Source organism: Astatotilapia calliptera, chromosome 7 (genome assembly GCF_964374335.1).
Source record: "Astatotilapia calliptera chromosome 7, fAstCal68.1, whole genome shotgun sequence".
NCBI classification, from domain to species: Eukaryota; Metazoa; Chordata; class Actinopteri; order Cichliformes; family Cichlidae; genus Astatotilapia; species Astatotilapia calliptera.
This window is the reverse complement of record NC_137428.1, coordinates 8,284,065-8,304,764: the sequence shown is the minus strand read 5'-3', so window position 1 is coordinate 8,304,764 and position 20,700 is coordinate 8,284,065. Positions and strand designations below refer to the sequence as shown.

Here is a 20,700-nt window from a genome sequence, read left to right as displayed (position 1 = left end):
GCATGTAAAAAAAAAATTAATAAAAATAATATAAGCTCTGGTGGACTTGGTTCTATAGTAGGTCTTAAAGGGTTAAATAAATATCGTCAAATAATCGTGATCTCAATTTCAGTGAAAATAATCGTGATTATCATTTTTGCCATAATCGAGCAGCCCTAATTGGATGCAGTCTCCACTTTACCATCGCGCAATTTTCTTTTTGTGCAATAAAAACAAAAAATTATGTCCTTATACACGCCGCAGCCTGCACCACTATTTTACTCCTCCTGCACACAAACTGAAATCTTTCCCATCCCTACTGCACCTAGAAGGTTTTTTCCAGCAACCGTTAAGGGAAAAAAAAAGAACTGGCAAAGTGTCGGGCATGATGAAATTAGCCACTTCTGCATAAGCAGGAAACGTCCAAACACTGTTTTTACAGCCCACAAAACTCCTTAAATGCACTCCTTAAAAAAATAATAATGATAATTTAATTCAGTGGCAACTACATCTGAAAAAGCTAGTCTGTCACCACAATGGAAGTGCCCATATTTATCCACTTCTTGTTACTACTTTGAGTATTCTAGTCATTATAACTTTAAATATTGCATTACTTAACTGCAAGCAAGCAATGTTTATTTATGTAGAGCTGTTCAAACACAGAACTCAGGAAGTGCTTTAGAGAATGTAATCCAAATTAAAAATTAGGGGAAAAACAGAAATCAGTGGTTTGTGGAAATTCCAACTAGAAAAGGTTTAGAGCAAAGAATCTCTAGACAGCTCTACTGTAAGACGATAGAAAAGAGATCACATTAGTCCAGTTTTCACATCTTTATGTTTTTTTGTTTGTTTGTTTGTTTTATCATTGAAGTAAAACAGTGAATACATGTTAGATCTGGTATGTTATGAAACTTTGAGAGCTCTCAGGTAGCCACAAACAGCTCAGCTCATTGTCCCTGGTGTCAAAACTAAACACAGAAAAGCAAATGAATGCTGCTGCATTCGTTCAATTTATCAATCACCACTTGCAGATTTGTTTAAAAAGATGCAAATTTGAAATATGTATTCCTCTTTGTTGACAGCCTTCGTACCTCAGAAACAAGTTACCTGAATGAGGCCTTTTCATTCTACTCAGCCATTCGTCAGCGCTCCTACTACTTTCAGGTCAACAAAGAGGACAGGTAAGCTCCAGATATTTTTTGTTAAAGTAGTGTAAGTTGCAGTTTTTGTAAGATGTCTTTAAACGTTATGTATAATAAGCCTGTTTAAATTTACCTTATTAAGAAATGAGATCATACTACGAAAAAACTCCCAATGAAGTTAGTATGATTGCTGATTCAGAGGGGTGTACTACTTTGTCAACTATGTGTGAAAGTGGCTTTCTTATTACCTGGCTGGGTCACCATGGTGACTTATGCTCCAGGCATAACCTACTAGGAGTAGGTTATGTTTCAGTTTAGTCGTCTGGAACCTCCACATTTCACTGATTTTTTTTTATTTGCACCATGTTTTAAGCGCAATTTAGGTTCCCCGCTGGGCAAACATGTCTCAAATGTGCAAGTTGTTGCCCAGCTGTAAATATATAAATGTTATAATTTATTATAATCTGCTGCCAAGTCTCTTTTACACAGTTGGAACTGCAGCTACTAGTAACCTAGAATGTTTAAAATGATCCAGTTTAAGCTTTCAGAGCTCTAACGTGCAGCTATCACATTTGATATAAACAGCAGCACCAAGATTTCCCTCAGCGTTGAAATAATTAACTGGAATTAAAATGTCTAATTTTTTGCTCGTTATGCTAAATCCCAAGATTAATGAATTTCTGCAGCATTAAGCTCTTGTGCTATTTGTTCTTGTACTGTTACATTTTTAAGTGTATAACATTCTTTATAGATTTTTATCTCCATTTAATCATTATTTGATAATGTGTCTGAGCGGACTGGACTGCACTCTTGGGGATCATTTAAGTGTGTAAGAGTCATATTATGTGTGAAACTCGCCTTTTTATGTGAGTGTGCACGATCTGATGTCTTTTTTTCCCAAAAATGAGCAAAATTTCTCTTTTCACACTCCCAGAGTGTAGATATTTACATCAAATATTTGTTGAAAAGACAAAAATGTTTATTGGAGTCTTAAGAAACACAGGGTGAACCATTTGGTGGCTCCAGTCAATTTAATAAACACTGCTTCAACTGTGATAGTGCTTTATGTTGATTTGTTTGTGTTTGCCCGCTCATATTGTCTTTTCTTGTCTTTCATCAGGCCTGAATTAGTAGTGAAGAAGCTTCGTTATTATGCTCGCTACATAGTCGTCTGTTTACTTTTAAACAAGATGGACCTTGTCAAAGTTTTGGTGAAGGTATGGAAGCCATATTGTTAGTACTTTATATTACAGCTTGGTATGCAGGGTTTCAGTCATTAGGTAACAGTTTTAATAATGAGGTACATTCACATGACTATAATTACAAAGTGATAACTTTGTATTAATGTGTATATCGACTACTAATACTAGAACGAAAGGCATGTTATAGAGTAAAAAAAGGGGCCAAAAACAGCTAAATAAAGGAAGAAACAGTCAAAGTGTACCTATAAGGGAAAACCATTTTGTAATAGTCGAAACTATAATTTGCCAAGTGTAGTACCTGTCTACAGTCCACTCAATACCTTCAAAGTTGAAGATGCTGTATTATAATGCTTAAAAAAAATCCCCCTTAATATTAAGCTGAATTGGGTGAGGAGGAAAAGGTAAGTGTCTTGGTTTTGGACTAATAGCTTAGTAGTTAGTAATGAGGCCACTCGCATCAAGAGGGTTGTGCATGGTCTTCAAAATGTTTAGGTAGGTTGTGCAAGTCGGAGTAGTATCTACATGAATACCATAAGCCAAGTTTTCTTATGTTAAGCCTTATCTTTCTCAATTAAACAAGTCAAAACACAGCAATCAATGTAAATCCATTCACCTGTCAGTGGTTTTATTGTTTTTGCTGAGAAGTGTATTTTCTTAATTTGTAATAGAAAGTATGTTATCATTATTGGGTATGTTGCTCGTGTTGTCAAAGATCAACACTTTGTACATGTTGAGGTACCATTAACAGGTTTTGCAAATCTCTCTTTTAGGTTCTCTCTTTTTTTTTTAACGTTAGAATATTTTCTAGATCTAAGGAGCTGCAGATATTGTATTGAACTGTGCTAATATTTTGGGTTTTTTCTCCCTGTAAATGTGAATGAGGTAGTCTACTTCATGAATTTTGTTCACGATTTACTTTTATGATTGTGTAAAAATTCAAAACTGTTCGTTTTTTTTCATGACACCTCTTATTGCTCTTCCTGCCTATCTGCCATCTGCAGGAGTTATCTGAGGAAATTGAAGACTACACACAGCGTTTCAACACAGAGGACCAGTTGGAGTGGAACCTGGTTCTGCAGGAAGTGGCAGCTTTTATAGAGGTAAATAACCATCCAAGCCTAATACTGTTTGATGTTATTTCATTATGTTAGTAATTTATTCATTATATTATAATTGTCATGTTTGTGCACATACAGGTAAACAGAGAAGTCTCTGTTCTTCCTCTTGCCTGCTGGGTGATATACTGGATCCGCACTATTTCTTCAACTGCTCTTCTTCAATTGTTTGTCTGTAACAGGCAGATCCTGTGGTAGTTCTGAACGACAACAATTCTGTCGTCACCATCAGCAATCGGCTGCAGGAGGGAAGTGTGCCTCCACTGGAACAAGGCATGGTGGTTGGGCAGCTCATCCTTGCTGACGCACTAATCATCGGCAACAGTAACAACCAGGTTCTAACCCACTAAATCTGATTCATGGTTTCTCAAACTTAACACACATCAGCATGAGCAGCATGGTGGTGCAATGATCGGCACTGTTGCCTCACAGCAAGAAGGCTTGAAACCTGGCTGGGGTCTTTCGATGTAGAAGTTGCATGTTCCTCAATGTACCTTTGTGGTTTCCTTTGGATACTGCATGCATGTTCTAGTTAAATGTTATTTGTAATCTAAAGTGCCTTAACTGGGTACTAAGACTAGAAAAGCAATATATTTCTATTTCCACAATTGTTGGACCTCTTTTCAGAGAAAACTTGAGACATTGACTCTCAAGTAATATGGATGGATGGATTATTTTATTATTTCATATACGTCCTCTCTCTGGGCCTCTGATCTGATCTTTTTCTGCTTTCTGTGCAGTTTACACTAACATTCAGTTTCTGAAGTGCTGATAGTATTTGCACTGCTCACTCCTGGCTGTTATGACCCAAAAAACTAAAATATTTGTCAAACTTTGTAGGAGAAGATTACAATATAACCAGTAGTTGTTTTTGTTTCATTTTCATTATAACTGCAGCACTGATTTATCTTTGAGGGCTCTCATTTTTCTGTGTATGGCAAACAATTGTGTTTGTGTGTGACTTTGAATAATTTTTCAAACCACAATGAAGGCTGAAACAGTAACTTGATATATTAATATTGTTTTGTCATTTATTTTAGGTGAAGTTCAGTGAGTTAACCATAGATATGTTCCGCATGCTTCAAGCTTTGGAGAGGGAACCAGTAAACCTGGCCACACAGACCTCCAAGCAAGGAACGATGGTGAGTGTCAGGCACATCGTGTAGTGGTAATAATGGGCAAGCCCCCCTCCTTCCTGCTTTACCACTTGTCCATGTTGGCCCAAACAGTATTGAAGCCTTCCACAGATGCATTGTCATCTGGAATATCCTGGTTAATCCATGACTCAGTGAAGCACATCAGGCTTCTCTGACTCCAGGCAAGTGCTGTTGGCTCATGCAGCTTGTTTGCTAGCGACCTAACATTCCCCATTATACTACATGGGAGACTCAGCTTAAAGCTCTTCATTGCTTGAAGCCTCCACTGTATTACGGTCTCCCTCGTGCTCTTCTGTCCCCCACCTCTGCATCCATTTCAGCCACAGAGCGTGTGGTGTGTAACTGCCATGCCGCAATCCCATTCCTCAATGAAAGTAATAGTTCTGCGGCAACAAGGAGAAGAAAAACTTTCTCAACCCACATGTTTGAGAGAAAACTATTGAAAGCAAACTAACATGCTACAATAATAAGTAAAAGACAAAGAAAGTAAGGAAAAAGTTTAAAGTATGGATTAAAAATACAGGAGCAACTGAAACAGGCTGCATGCTGGTTGACGCATGTCCATCGCGTGAGTCTCTGATAGGATTTATCCACAGCACAAACTGTTCCTCTGTATAAACTGTATAGATTTGCACAAGAACACATTTACTGTCCAATCCCAATCTGCTTGTCTGTTAATGAAGATACTATTACTGTACCACATGTATAAATGCACAAATGGCTTATACATTTATAATGTATAGGGATCATAAAACCACATAATACACCTGTACACACAGCAGTGTGCCTCAGCCCCGGGCCTAGAAGCCTTTTGATTTCACTTGCATTTACATAAGGTTTTACAATCTTTTCTTTACACATGCAATGTTTTGTGTGATGTTTCTCCACAGGAACCCAACGAAAAGCCAGCGAAGAGAGAAAACCCTCACAAGTATTTGCTGTATAAGCCAACCTTCAGCCAGCTTTTTACTTTCTTGTCTGCCTCTTTTAAGGTCAGTATGATCGCAGGTTTCCTCAATAAATATTCAATAAGTTGAGATTTTTATCTCCAAGATGTATTATATATTTACATTATTTGCATTGTTAATATTTATATCCTCACTTCTTTCCACTGCTATCTGGGCATTGTTTTCAAGTTAAGCTCATAAAGGGAACATATATATATCCACTCAAGTCAGTAAATCAGGTAAATCGGTGGGATTGGATTGGGCATGATTGATGTCAGAGCCCAAACAAATCCATGGAGTGTGAGGAATCATTTGTAGACCTCTGAGTTAGGATGGTATCGAGGTACAGATCTGAGAAAGTGCAGAAAAATATCTGCAGCATTGAACGTCCCAATGAGCAAAGTGGCCTCTATCACTCACAAATAGAAAAAGTTTGGAACCACCTGAACTCTTCCTAATTGTGGCTTCCTGGCATTCGGGGTAGAAGAACCTTAGTTGAGGAGGTGACCAAGAACCCTATGCTCACTCTGACAGAGCTCCAACATTGCTCTGTGGAGAGAGAATAACCTTGCAGAAGCACAATCATTTCTGCAGCACTCAACTATTAAGGCCTGTGTGGTAACGTGGCTGGATGGAAGCCTTTCCTCAGAAAAGGCACATGACAACCCACCTGGAGTCCTTCAGGTGCCTTTTAGGCCATGAGATACAATATTTTCTGTTCTGATGAAGCAAAGATTGAACTCTTTGGCCTGAGTATCATGTCTGGAGGAAACCAGGTACTGTTCAGCACTTGGTCATTACCATACCTGTAGAGAATCATGGTTGTGGCAGCATCATGGTACGGGGATGTTTTTGGCACCAGCAACTGGGAGACTAGTCTGACTTGAAGGCAAGATGATTGTAGCAATGTACATAGATATCTTAGATGGTAATGTGCTCTAGAGCACTCTGGACCCTGGTCTGGGGTGAAGTCTCATCTTCCAACAGGACAGCGACCCTACGCACAGTCACGATAACAAAGGAGTCACGGCCCAGCCAGAGCCTAGACCTGAACCCGATTGAACGTCTCTGAAAAGATCTGAAAATGTCTTTGCCCCAACCCTTCCTGTCCAACCTGAGCTCGAAAGGTTCTACAAAGAAGAATGGGAGAAACTGTCTAAAAATGGGTGTGCCAAGCTTGTATTATCATACTCAGACAGACGTGGTTGTGAATTGGCGCTATATAATTTCAACTGAATTGAATGGAGTTTTTCGGTTATCATGCGCTGTAAATTATTTAAGATTAGTAGTTATAGTAAAATGAAATACTTGAATTTGTGACTTAATTTTTTTATCTTACCACTTTTATTTCCAGGAGCTACCTGCTAACAGTGTTCTGCTCATCTACCTGTCAGCTACTGGAGTCTTCCCTACTGGGCATTCAGATTATGAGGGTATGTTTTTCTTTTTTTGTTTTGTTTTTTTTGTCTGTAATTTCATGGAATTTCTGAATACGATAATAGACCGATTCGGAGTGGAGATCAGTAATGTCATTACAGCTGTTAGCACATGTTTGTGGTAGGAAGTAAAAGTGAAAATACGTGAAAGAAATCTGATGAAATGTCTTGAAAAAGTCAAAAATGTCTGGTTCGTGAGACAGGCTTCCAGGTTTTATCTGATGTAAAGTTTTTAAAAAACATTCAAGCAAAGTCATGGATGTAACTAATAACAATAAATTAGAGACAACAGCAAATGCAACACTGCCATTTCAAGAGTTTTTTGTTATAGTAGGCATGTTTGCAGCACTCGTGTCCTGCCTTCCATTTTCTTCTGCTTATCGGGGGCTGGGTCGCAGGGGCAGCAGTGTGAGCAGAGAAGCCCAGATTCTTTTCTCCCCAGCCACCACCTGCAATTTATTCGGGGTTTCCTAGACCCGCCGAGATGTATAATCTCTCCAGTGTGTCCTACTGGTTCTACCCCAGGGCATTCTCCGAGTAGGACATACGCAGAACACTTTAACCATAAGGCATCCAGGAGGCGTCCTTGTCAGATAGCCGAGCCACTTCAACTGGCTCTTTTCGGGGAGTAGCAGCTCTAATCTGAGTCTCTCTCAGATGGCTGAACTCCTCACCTATGGAGACTCCAGCCACCTTTTGGAGAAAGCTAATTTCCCCTGATTCTACTCCCAATCTCGTTCTTTTGCTTGTGTCCATGGTTCAGCTTTGGCTTCATTAACTGGTAAATCCGCAGCTTCTCTTTCATGTCCACCTCTCTCTTCATCATGTACCGGTATAATGTCTGCATCACTGCAGCTGCGGCTCCAATCTGTCTGTCGATCTCCTGCTCCCCTCTTTCCTCAATTGTGAACACATCGTGCACAAAAAGCATAGCTGAAATTCTGAGGTCACCAAGCTGGAAGCCTTTCACCACTTGGCCACACCTCAATATTCTGCCCATAAAAAGTCTGAACAGAATCGTGACAAAGGGCAGCCCTGAGAGAGTCCAGCACCCAATAGAAACAAGTCAAACTTATTGCCGGCAATACAGACCAAGGGACTGGATTCCTCATAACAATGGGCTGAACACCCTGACTCACACAGCACCCCCTATAGGGTACCATAGGGTTATAGTCAAATGCCTTCTCCAAGTCCAAAAAACACATGGAGACTGGCTGTGCAAACTCCCACAGACACTCGAATATCCTCGAGAGGATAACGTCCTGGTTCAGTGTTCCCAGACACAGAACAAAACTCGCATTGTTCCTCCTGAATCTTGGGTTCAATTAACGGACAAACTCTCCTTTCCTTTGGCATAGACCTTCCCAGGAAGGCTGAGGAGTACGATGCCCCTATAGTTCCCTCCTGAGTCGCCTCACGGTTTGTCCATCCAAAAATCTTTTTCCATGGCTTCACCGCTCCCACACCACAGTTTGTTCTGCTTGGCCTGCTGACATCAACTGCCTCCAATGTGTTACAGGCTAATCAAGCCCAACAGGACTCCTTTTTCAGCTTGATGGCTCCCTTCATGGATTACCACCACACCAGGCACCAATCACTTTGCCGCCACATCAAAGGGGATCTAGAATATGGATGGGAATTGATAAGAATTTAGCTGATTCCGTTTTCAACTTCATTTAACTATTCGGTTCCTTATCAATTCTCATTGAGTCCCCATTGGCTCAGTTCTGAGAGTCACCTCCATTGCTCAGCAGTATATCAAAGACATATAGGTATTTCCCCTCTGTTATGATTGGGGTTGGGAGTCATTATTTAAAGTTTATTACAATTAAAAGTAAAATTGTGCATTACTTAATTACTCCCAGGAGAAAGTAATTTGTTACACTACTCGTTACATTACTTTTGCATTTCACTTTAAAATGACCTGAAATGCATTGTCTTATAATTACCATTTAACAATATACAACTGAAATCAGCTGTTTACAGCAAGTGCAAATGAAACCGTTAAGCAGGATCAATAGGCAAGCACACTAACAATTAAAAGAAATTGAACTACTGGAAACCGGTTCTCAAGTCTCATCCCTAATGCAGAACAAGGTCCGTTCAGACTCAGTATACTTAGCCTCTCTTGGAATGCTGTTGAATTTGTACCTCAGGTGGTTGAAGATGTTGTGGACAGTGGCTTCTACCAAGCATTACCAATGCATATTTATGACCGATACAGTCTTTTCAAGTTACACCAAAGAAGCGTCTAACCCTTTCCCACAGGACCATATGATTTTGGAGGAGTTCTCACGAATACAAATCGAGATGTGGTGAATGGAGAGACGGTGCAGAAGAGGAATCAGGCCCAGAAGGAAATGCATTGGTGAGAATTTCCTAGCAATACTTCTAACTTTGCTTTGTTTATTCAGTTGACAGCATCTAAACCAAAATCAGAGGAAGTGATTTTACCTATTACTTTTACTAATAAGTAAATGACTTTCGGGCTTTCGTGCTGAAAGCCTGACTCTAAATATGTTTACATAAGTCATAATGTGTGACAGAGCTTACTAAGAATCTATCTATGTTACTTGAAAAGTGCAGAACCTCACTGAGGGTTTGCTGAGTTACATTTGCTTGGCATATTGCAGCCTTCATCCAGGAGACTTATTCCCTTTCACCCGGAAGCCTCTTTTTGTCATTGTGGATTCTTCAAACAGCACGGCCTACAAGGTATGTAGGTGAAGACCTTCCATTTCAGAGACGTTTAAATGGTGAGGAATTGTTGATGGGCAAATGGAGGGAAAAATGTGATGAGGGAATCTTTTCTCACCTCACAACACAACTTAAGCCCAATCAGCATAAAAAGAAATTCGCTCACTACGCATCACCTTGTAGTTGGCAGCTGAACACTAGTGGACATATGGTTGCATGGGAGATCCTCTAATTCAGGGGATGTGCAAGTTATGATGACAGGGCCAACTTGAAACCTGTAACTGAAAATGTTTGTTAGGTCTTTCTCATGCCTCCTTCATAAATTGCATGAACAAACACCCTATCTTATGTCAATTAATAGTTTTCTTCACTCCATTAGTAACAAGTACTCGCCTCAAAGTTGAGAATAGTTTTATCTGTGTGGATACCGCCACATTGCATCACTACTAGTGTGTTCAAACAAAATGCAACGTGAAGTTTACATCCACAGTCTTTTGGAAAGAGGTGAATTGACAAAAGCTTGTGTTGTCCAATATGAAAAGATCAGTAATTCTCCGGTTCTTTGGCAAAAAAGTTGCTTTGTGGTGCAATATAAAGACACCTCAGCTGGAATTCTCTCATAGACTGTGTATTCTCCTAATGCAAGACTCTAAAATGTAGGGCAACCTTATTGATGCAGGTTGAGGCCATATGTAGCTGTAGGATTAAACTTGACTTTTATGTAGAGATGGGGGGGAAAGTGAGAGCAGTTGGACCAAGACGGCAAGAGAAAATAATTTATGGTAATTTTCAACCTTTATAAATTGTATTCCTTTTGTAGAATGTTAGGGGCGAATATTCATGAGTTTCCAGGGATGTGCACATATTGTGTCCTAGCAGACTAATCAACACTGTTGTCACTAGTCAGTACCAGAGTTACTAGTGGTTTAATCTAATTGTTACATTTTAATTGGTGCTCCAAAAGGTCGATGGCCTCTCTCTTAGCGATAGGGTGACGGCTAAAGCTGTCGCCTCCTTGACAAGGTGTTCAGACGGGCACGTCCTACTAGGAGGAGGCCCCAGTGTATACCTGGGACACACTTGGAGAGATGGCTCAATGTTTCCCAGGATAAGTTGGAGGAGGTGGCGGATCGTGGAGGCAGGACTTCTCTGCTCCTCCCTCCACGAGCCGACTTCAGATAAGCGGGAAAAAAAATGGCTGCATAACTTGTTGTTTTGTTATTTTAGATTTGAACTGTTATTGAAGTGGTTGTCATGGTGCGTGCATCATTCATAAAGCATAGCTCAATGTGCCACACTTTAATCACATTTGAATAGTTTTTTAGTTATTCATTTGTTACATTTTAGTAATGAACATCTTGTCTCATCTTACGTAGATTTAAATACATAAATTTAAATTAATATTTCAGCGTTTCTTAGTTTTAGACGAGGGGGGTCGAGGTAAGAGTAGGGAATTAAAATGTAGGGGATATTACTGTTAAAGGGGAGAGAGGGATGCTGAGAATGAAGGTGTATGAGAGAATCTGCTCATGGGTTTCCTGACCAAATGTGAAGCTAATTTTTTGCCAAAGTCGAAATATTTATGAATTGAGCAGATGCTCACCTCTGTTCACATCACACAGCACAAGTTTGTGTCAGACGTTCAGCTTTTGTATGGATGTCCCTCAATCTATCTTCAAGATAAAAATGTCACTAATGTCCACAGCAGATATATCAAACGTGCCACTGTTGTTTGTAAGTATATTTCCATAATTAAAATGCTTGTTTCTGTCTTTGTTGTATTAGAATTTTACAAATCTATTTGGCCAGCCCCTGGTGTGCCTACTATCACCTACGGTATATCCCAAGAGTGTACAAGGTGGGTGTCACTGCAGAACCACACTCCTTTAACCAGAAGACCTAAACGAACTCCATCTTCGTCTGTTTGCCTAACTTCCTCTCTGTGGCTCCGCTGTCTGAGTGTTTTGGTTGAAAGAGAAAGAGGCTTTTAGTCTAATGTTAGTTAGACAAAAGTAAATTCTGGACTGTTTGTAGCAGCTGATTAATCCACATTTAACATGGGTGTCATTGGTATCTACCAGTATTTTTATGTTTGGTAAAGATGCTGCTTTCAGTGGAAGCTTTTCAGGCATCGAATTTCCTTTCAGTTTACAATGTCTCTGCTTCACCTGTTTAGATCAGTCTCAGCGTGGGAGTCTCTTCACTCTGTTCCTCTACAGTCCGCTCTTGGCTTTCTCCTCCGTGTGTGGCTTAAACAGTGTGCAACGAGGTCTTTGGGAAAGAGCTCAAGAATTCCTTCGCAAAGTGTACCGTGACATTGGGCAGATGCTAACACGATCGCGGACCATAGGTATGTTATGGAGATTAGCATGGACTATGAAAGGGTTACTGTGACGACCCATGTGTACTGTATTTGTGACCATCAGGTGAGCTTCGTAGGTCCCTCCATGAAAATAAACTTCTCTCTTTCTTGAGAAGTTTAAATCTATGGTGGATTTAAGGCTGCACTGAAATAAATTGTGATGCATTTGTCTTCTGTTGATCGACTTATTTACACATTGTTTAATGCAGATCAAGCCTTTTTGCAGTTCTTTGGTGACGAGTTCCTGCGGCTGCTGTTGATCCGCTTTGTGTTCTGCTCCGCTGCACTGAGACTGCATAAACTCTTTCGGGTAAGTCTGCTTTCCTTAAGGAGCCACATTGTTTAAGTTTATATGCCAACAATGCACCATGCATTTCCACAAACCAGTGTTTCTTAAGCACTTGCAGTAAGTCGTATTTATGCATCATCAGGAGGTCATGTCATGTCAGCAAATACTCAGTAAATGAACCCACTAAAGTCCCCAGATTATTACAGGTTTACAGTTATTGATTATTTTAATAATCAATATTTTAATATTAATTATTCCATCGAGTAACTCAATAAAAAACACTTATGTTATTATGGGGGCAATAAAAATATATTAATAAATGAGAATAACAGATGAGTTTCAAAATAAACTGCTATTTTTTTAAATTTTATAATAGTTTACCTGCATACAATAATTTTTTAACCTTCTCATTGTGTTTAAATGCTATTTAAATCATGTATTTTTAAAATTTCTCGTAAATGAAGGAAGCTCTTCTTAACGCTTAAACCTTTGATTCTCACTTCAGAGTGAGAACCCTTCAGTGACCACCAAAGTATTTTTGTCAGGTAGCTAAAACACAATTTGGATGTTTGTGTGCTTGCAGGAATCTCAGAGTTTCCCGGAATCCTATCCAGAGCTCCCCAAACAGGACACAGTGGAGAGCAGCCTTCTACAGAAGCATATTTTGGAGCTGGCGACCATGCTGGACGTGCAGAGCTTATTTTGGGATGATTCACTGGAAGCCTACTAACATCTTCACACAGGGCAGTATGGCGTATATGTAAATACAGACTCCACTGCCAAAGCCCTCATGGTCATTTTGTTTTTTAACAGGTAATGAAAAAAAAAAAAACCCAACATGCAAGTTCATGTCCTCCATGTAAGTGTTAATGTCATGCAACAGAAAGATGTTCACATAGTTTCTTCTCATAAATTCCCCATTTTGACTCTCATTGGCTTGCCTGGTAAATATGAGCAACATAAGAGTAAAACAAATGAGACGCTCCACATTACTGTTCAACTTACTAGTTCTTGTTTATCAGCTTCTAACTTTTTTCATGACAGCACACTATCATCAAGATGATAACAGCCTTGGTAGTTTGTTGTAAAAAGATTTTTCATCATTTATTAACGTAAAGGAACAAAGAAAGGAAACATTCTTGGCAGCTTTCATGTGGTTTTTGATCCACCTGTAAAAAAGACAAGCATGGTAGAGCTAAAAATGCATCAGGAAATGTAATAGTTATTATATGAGCACATTATTCACCAAAAATATTATTAGTGCTGGAGTTTTGTGTTTGCCAAACAGCGCTTGGTGTATCAACTTGCAGCACGCTAAAGGTGCATGAGGTTTTGTTTCGCCACATGTTGTGAGTTAGTCGCTTTCATATCATTAACAAACTAATTCGGAGACTTTTTTTTTCAGCCTTGTGTGACGTGATAGTGCTTCATTTCCCATTTCACTGTGCTGTACTTGCATGCTAAAAAAGGCAAAGACGTGTGTCAGTTAGTGTGCTCCAAAGAGGATGCTCCACCACACAAAAGAAATTGTAGATGTTCAGATGACTTGGAATGAGAAAGTAAAGGGAAGTAGTGCATGTGTTGCATGGGCCTGTACAGTTTAGTTAGTCAATTGGTGAAGACAATCTAGTGAGAGGTGGGAGAGGTGGTGACCTGTCAGAGGTTCAAATTGTTGTGCTTTCTGATAACACAGATCGTTACTTTTATTACTGAAATGGCTAGGCACCTGTTATCTTCATGACGACAGCATTAACGTGTGGCCTGCCACCTAATCAGAACATTCTTAGCTGCTTTCTTATAAAGCACAAGAAATACCAGTCGTGCTCCTCTCGCTATGTCCTTAAGTCATTGTTGTCACCATACTGGCTGGTGGCTTTCACTCCTTTAAGCTCAAAGATGGTTCCAGGCAACTTTGCACCGCAGGAATTCAGGGCTGCCCCAAAAGTTGACTATGAATGCCAATTTATCAGGATCCTAAAAGCAAAACTTATGGCTTTCTGGATGAGCTTTGTTTCTACCCTTGCCTGTGGCCCCAAGCTGCAGGGAGTGACTTTAGAGATTATAGCCCAGAGCTTCCTTTGAACCAACTGTGGTGTCTCGTGGCGATAAACCGCATTCACACTGGAAGTGATTCCTACCAACATATCGATGAGAAACCACAGAAAGTGAACAGTATTTAGTGACTATGGGTTTAAAAACATGCTGGCGACGCAACTTCCAGGTGAGCGACTTAAATGACCACCAATGAGAATGAAGAATACTGTTGATTGACAAATGACCTGGTATTAAATACATTAGAGGCTCACCTAAGTGATCGGGCATCAGCTTCAATGCAATGTGCAACGAATGAGTCAGTCAGAAGAGCCTCAGAGTACGGCTTCTGCTCCTCCACATCGAAAGGAACCACGTTAAGTTGTTCCAGCATTTGACTAGATGCCTGCTAGGTGAGGTGCACGTCCTACAGGGAGAAAAAACCATGACAGTCCCAGGACCCGCTGGAGGGTCGAGCTTCCCTGCAATCTCTGCCAAAACTACAGCCTTCAAATCCTAGACCCATAGATGGATATTAGAATCCCTATTAGCTGTGTCTTAAAGGAAAGCTAATCTTAGTGGGGTCCAAACTACATTAATATCAAATCCATATGAGAACTTGCATAGCACAGTACTAAAACTTCATAAAAGCATACATAAATGTATAAAAAAGAGCAATTTGACATATCTGCGATCAGTTATATTAGTGTCTGTTGCAAATTTTGCACATTTGTTTGTGCTTTAAAAGCATTAGACTGCTACGTATAGACTTTGGCTTTTGTTGTTGAAATCTTAGAGTTTATCCAGTGAGTGAGTCCCCAGTAGGTTGTAAGGGCTGCTAATGCAGTAGGTTTGTTAGCGATCCTGGAAACTGTAGCAGTTCAGAATGAATACTAAAGAGAATGCTGCACTAGACCAGCCTGCGAGTTCCTGCAGTGGAAAACCGCCTCCCATTTGCCATTAAATGTTTAATTCTCAATTCACAATCTGTCTCTCACAGAGGCTTGGAGGAATTTTAGCTCAATTTTACCTCCAACTTATTGGTAGCTTTCTTTGTTTGATTATTTAATTGTCTTTTAGAGAAAACGTTTGATGTTTTTGGTCACACTGAAATGCATTCATTGTTGATTTGGTCTTTTTATGTGATTATTTGTGAATAGAAGTGTGTGTGTATATATATATATATATAGTATATAACATCACCAACCAGTTCCATTGAAACCTCTAACATCTAAGAGGTATTAGCTAAAAAGAAAAATTGTCTTTATATTCAAACTTTCAGTATTACATTGGCTAATATGCATGCCTCATATCTTTAATGTAGTGGGGCAGATGTAAAAGGTCCAAAGGTTTATCAGGAACTGCTGTCGATTTATTCCTGGCAGCAGCAGGGGAAAGTGACTGCACGTGGCTGCTGAAATTTAACTGCACTTGTTGAAATGTTGGAATGATACAGCAATGCAAGAAGCAGCTGGTTGAAATGACATTTGACTTTTTAGTGTTGATTTTTTTGTTATTGCCACCATTGGAGTGTGCACACATGATGTATAATAGTGTTGCGCAGAGATGTGTTTGTTCAGTATTTTGCAAGACTATGTAATCCATAATGAAATATGAAGTTAAAGCGAGGAGGAGCAACATGGTAAAGAGGCCAGTTTGTTCTTTGACCATTTTTCTCTAGTTACATTCCAGCTTTCCGAGGATGTGAAGAGAGGCAGAGGACGAGTGTTTTCTCAGTGTTACATTTGTCTATGGAAGTCAGCTGTTTCTACATTTTCTTTTCTTTTTACCGTAATGTGTTTCCTGTATTGACAGTTATGACATTTAAAATATTGTAGGCTTGCACTTTATGAGATTTAATGTTCTTCTGATCTTGTTAGTTGTTCTTTAGTCCAGAAATTGAAAAATACTTTCATGTTGTTGTTCTTCATACCAGCCCTACACACTGGTGACCTTCTTTCTCTTGAAGAGTAAAAGTTACGTGGGTCACTGATTTTAAACTTTTCATCTTTTGTCATGTTTTTAATAGCAGTTGGCTGTATTAAGTAGGCAGCAATAACATGTCATTTACATGTGTGAAAAAGAATGAGAAAGATTTCTGTGGTGCTCAAACGTAATGCTGTTGGTGAGGATTGCAATACCAATGATGTTTTCTAACACTTTGTATCAATGGTACACAGTAAATCCTCAAACACTGCATACTGACAAATTTGTCAGGTACTATTCCAAAAGTCTTGTTTCTGTGTTGTTATAACTTCTTACTGTACATTCAGTTCTCAGAGCTCAAAAGATCTCTGAAAAGGTTCAACACTTTGGCCTGCTGACACAAAATTAGCATTTTTCTATTGGAAAATAACCCCAAACACAAACTGCTGCTGCCCCTTCATCGGAATTATAACGACGAAACCTGATAAATAAAAGAAACGAAGAACGTAACTTTGAGCTTCTGTTAACCGTTTGTGGAACTTCTGTTTCTGTTGTTCATGTTCAAAACATCACCACAAATGCAACATTTGTTATGTAGCAGCACTTGGATCATTGATGCAAACAGTGTGTATTATTTAAAGTTGCCTCTCACAGATGTTTCCTGAAACTTGTTTTTTTTTTTTGGGGGGGGGGGGGGGGGGTTCATGTTGCAGTCAATTTTATACTACTCTACCCAGCAGCGTATGAAGCATGGTGCGATAACATGTTTATAACATTCTGTATGATGGAAATGGGTCGTGAGTCACATGATTTAATGGCTATGTGAAGACTAGATTGTTAAACTGTTTTTTGGTGCAATATTCTCGAGGTAAATTCACTGCACATTTTTAATTTTTTTAATTTTTTTTAAACAATAGAACAAAAAACCCATCAGTAGTTCACGCAAAATAACAGCTATGTTAAATAAAATGTCAAGTTGTGTAAACAAGGTACTAAAATTGTATCACTAAAATAGCTTCTGTGAACAAAATATTAACAAGCTCATCTTGTATGATATGTATGAATTTGATTAAATAAGGTAGCTTGTGAGAATGAAATATTTACAGATTATACAATTATGCAAACAACATGTTGCAAGTTGTGCAAACAAATTACTAAGAAGGTGGATTCTGTGAGACGGATGGAACTTTTACAGGCATAATATGACCAAGATGACTCGTGTGGGAAACATCACTGCGCAAACGAGAGACTGTCACAGTACATGCTTTACATCCTTTGGTCGGTGTTTTTAGGAGGATTTAAATACTACTAGCAATGAACAAAAACAAATGACACATTATACACTGCAAGTCGAAATGTAAAAGCAGTGTGTGTTACAAGCTAAGTACCCCCTATGATTCAGAAACTCGTAGAACCACGTTTAACAACAATAACTCAAAGTAATCAGAAAGTCCCATCACAGCATTTTAGTCAGGTTGAGGTCTGGACTTTGACTTTTTTCAGTTATTCTGTTATAGATTAGCTGCTGTGTTTAGGGTTAATGTCCTGTTGATGACCCAATTTCATCCAGGCTTTAACTGTCAGACAGATGGCTTCACATTTAAATCTTGAACATTTTGGTATACAGAGCAGTTCATGCTCCACTCAGTGACCGCAAGGTGCCCAAATCATCATCGCTCCACCACCGTGCTGACAGTTGGTCTGAGGTGTTTGTGCTGGTGTTGTGAAATGGAGCTCTTGGGTTTGTTGCAGTGTTTGAAAGATTGACACATGTCTTGAATGTTTTCCACTTGTGAATAATCCGTCAAACAGTGGACAACAGATTGTTTGGAAATGGCCATTTAACACTTGCCAGGTTGATGGGCAGCAACATTTTCTTATTAAAGATCGTTGTTGATGTCTTTCCTCTTTGGCGTTGTGTTAACACACCTGAATGCTCAGGAGCAGCAAACTACCTAAACCTGAGCTTATATGGAGGTGCTCACACTTGCTGATGATCAGATAATCAAGTGGATTTGATTAGCAGTGCCTGGCTGCTGCTTGCCATCTTAATTCCTTTTGAAGCAGTTAAAGTGTGCCTACTTTTTCACACGCTGCTTCTGCATTTGACACAAAATTTAATATGTTGTGTGTTATGTTGTTGTTCATTACTCCAATGAATTTATCAGAATGTGTAATCTGCAGGATTATACAGAGGATATCACTACTGTAAACTAAAATGGAAATCTAAACCCTGAAATCCAACTCTGTCCAAACCACAAAAGACTTTTTATTCCTCTTCTGCTGTCAAGTTGCTATTCCTGTCATAATTATCTGACATGTTGGGTGTTCAAGGACTACAAATGTTCAGCGTTTTGTGACATAAATTTGCCTTATTTTGAAAAGTTTCACTCTTTTATTTTCCAGAATTCACACGGTCATATATTTATATTTTTGTTGCAATCATGCCAATTCAGTCCATTTCAAAGTAATCAAAGTGAAAATGCACAGAAGATGCTGTGATTTTTGAAGGCCAGCTATGGGGGTGAAATCTGCCTAGGCAGTATTAGAATCCAACAGAGCACAAGAAATAAACTTGTTTTTGACATGGACGCACAAAGCCCCAACTCCACGTCAGCAACCTGCTAACGCACGTCACAAATAACTGCCAACTGATCAATTCTGATTTCTTCCCCAGATGTGCAGGGGTCCTTTCTACTGTTTTCTACTTGTAAAATTGTCCAAAAGATGGGAGCACCCGTCCTTTATACCCACGTGTCACATGCTTGTGATTATCAGTGTCAAAATGTCAAATGTATTTTTAATATTTCTTTAAAAAAAAAAAAAAAAAAGAACAGATGTTTATCTGTAAGCAGCATGTTTGTTTAGAGTAGGAGGTGCCAAAGACTGGTGTATTCTCATGTTCCCATCTTAACAATGATTAAAATCAGTTATTGTATCAGATGTTGCTTTTTTTCCCCTCTGTGATGGAGCCAATAATGAAAACAATATTTGGCTTCATTAAAGGAGTGTCCTGTGTCACAACAGAGATGATGTGTGTATGTTTCTTTATTGTTGTATGTTGTTTGTGTTTAAAGAGTTCTGTGATACAATCAGCTTTACCCGTTTGTAAAGCAAGCCTTTAGCTGTGTTGTAGTGTGGGGAAAAAAAGGCTAGTGTGCCTGAGTAGCACCTTAAATCTAAAAGCAGCCCATTAGCTGATACACTCAACAGATGTGTTTCAAGGTTCAAAGATTTCAAATATCTTTCAAAGATTTTCTTGGGGCACTGGCTGCTATTTATTCGTATGGATCATGCAAGCACAGAAAAAGGATCTAACTCAAGGAATAAGTCATCTCTACATATAACAAACAACGTAGAATCTAAACATATGTGGTAGACACTTTTTTTCATTTGTCTTATTCCTGTAGTTGAATATTTTTCCATCTACAAAGTTATGGAACATACAAGTCTTGGGCCATATCCTGATCACTTAACCCCCAGCCACTGAGAGAAGCTGCAGCTCTAAGATAAGATAAGATAGAACTTTATTAATCCCTCGGGTGGGTTCCTCTGGGAAATTCGATTTCCAAAAAAAGCACAGCACCGACCGAAGTTACAGTTACAGAACTGTTATATATACACACACACACACACACACACACACATAAATACAGAGACAAATATAAATAAAATATACAAAGGGGATAAATAGAATAAATAGGAATAAAAAATAAAAATACAAGTGAATTGCACATTTCAAGTATTGAGTCTATTGCACTGTTGACTATTTACAAAAAGTATTGCACAAGGTATTGCACAGTGAGGTGAAGAGGCACTACAGCTTAGTTGTTCCCCCCTCCTTTGTCCTCCTGTTTCCCCTCCCTCTCCCCTCCAGAGAGGAGTTAAACAGTCTGATGGCGTGTGGGACAAAGGAGTTTTTAAGTCTGTTAGTTCTTGTCTTGGGGAGAAGCAACCTGTCACTGAACAGACTCTTCTGGTTGTTTATGGCCGTGTGCAGAGGATGCCCAGCATTGTCCATAATGTCCATCAGTTTCTTTAATGTCCTTTTCTCTGCCACTGTCACCAGAGTGTCCAGCTTCATGCCGACCACAGAGCTAGCCTTCCTGATCAGTTTCTCCAGCCTGGATGAGTCCCTCTTTGCTGTGCTGCTCCCCCAGCACACCACAGCATAGAAAAGTACTCCAGCAACACTGACTGGTAAAACATCCTCAGGAGCTTCCTGCAGATGTTAAAAGACCTCAGCCTCCTGAGGAAGTACAGTCGGCTTTGGGCTTTTTTATACAGGTGCTCTGTGTTGCATGACCAGTCCAGTTTATTGTCCACCCACAGCCCGAGGTACTTGTACTTGTTGACCACCTCCACCTCCTCCCCCTCTATCTGAACTGGCAGTGGACCTGCTCTAGACCTCCCGAAG

The 20,700-nt window shown here is 39.4% G+C and overlaps 1 protein-coding gene across 2 annotated transcripts in view; it reads left to right on the top strand.

Moving 5' to 3' along the window:
- scai (suppressor of cancer cell invasion) overlaps positions 1–19,311 on the top strand; it is a 34,135-nt gene extending 14,824 nt beyond the window's left edge. For both annotated transcript variants that reach the window (XM_080303421.1, XM_026172737.2), the window contains exons 5-17: positions 1,062–1,160; positions 2,242–2,338; positions 3,325–3,423; positions 3,621–3,773; positions 4,479–4,580; positions 5,486–5,587; positions 6,897–6,975; positions 9,247–9,346; positions 9,612–9,693; positions 11,461–11,533; positions 11,852–12,025; positions 12,247–12,347; positions 12,910–19,311. In XM_080303421.1, coding sequence (XP_080159547.1) covers positions 1,062–1,160; positions 2,242–2,338; positions 3,325–3,423; positions 3,621–3,773; positions 4,479–4,580; positions 5,486–5,587; positions 6,897–6,975; positions 9,247–9,346; positions 9,612–9,693; positions 11,461–11,533; positions 11,852–12,025; positions 12,247–12,347; positions 12,910–13,056 — 1,408 coding nt within the window. In that variant the 3' untranslated portion in view covers positions 13,057–19,311. The remainder of the gene's footprint in view (positions 1–1,061; positions 1,161–2,241; positions 2,339–3,324; positions 3,424–3,620; positions 3,774–4,478; positions 4,581–5,485; positions 5,588–6,896; positions 6,976–9,246; positions 9,347–9,611; positions 9,694–11,460; positions 11,534–11,851; positions 12,026–12,246; positions 12,348–12,909) is intronic.
- Positions 19,312–20,700: the final 1,389 nt, after the last annotated feature.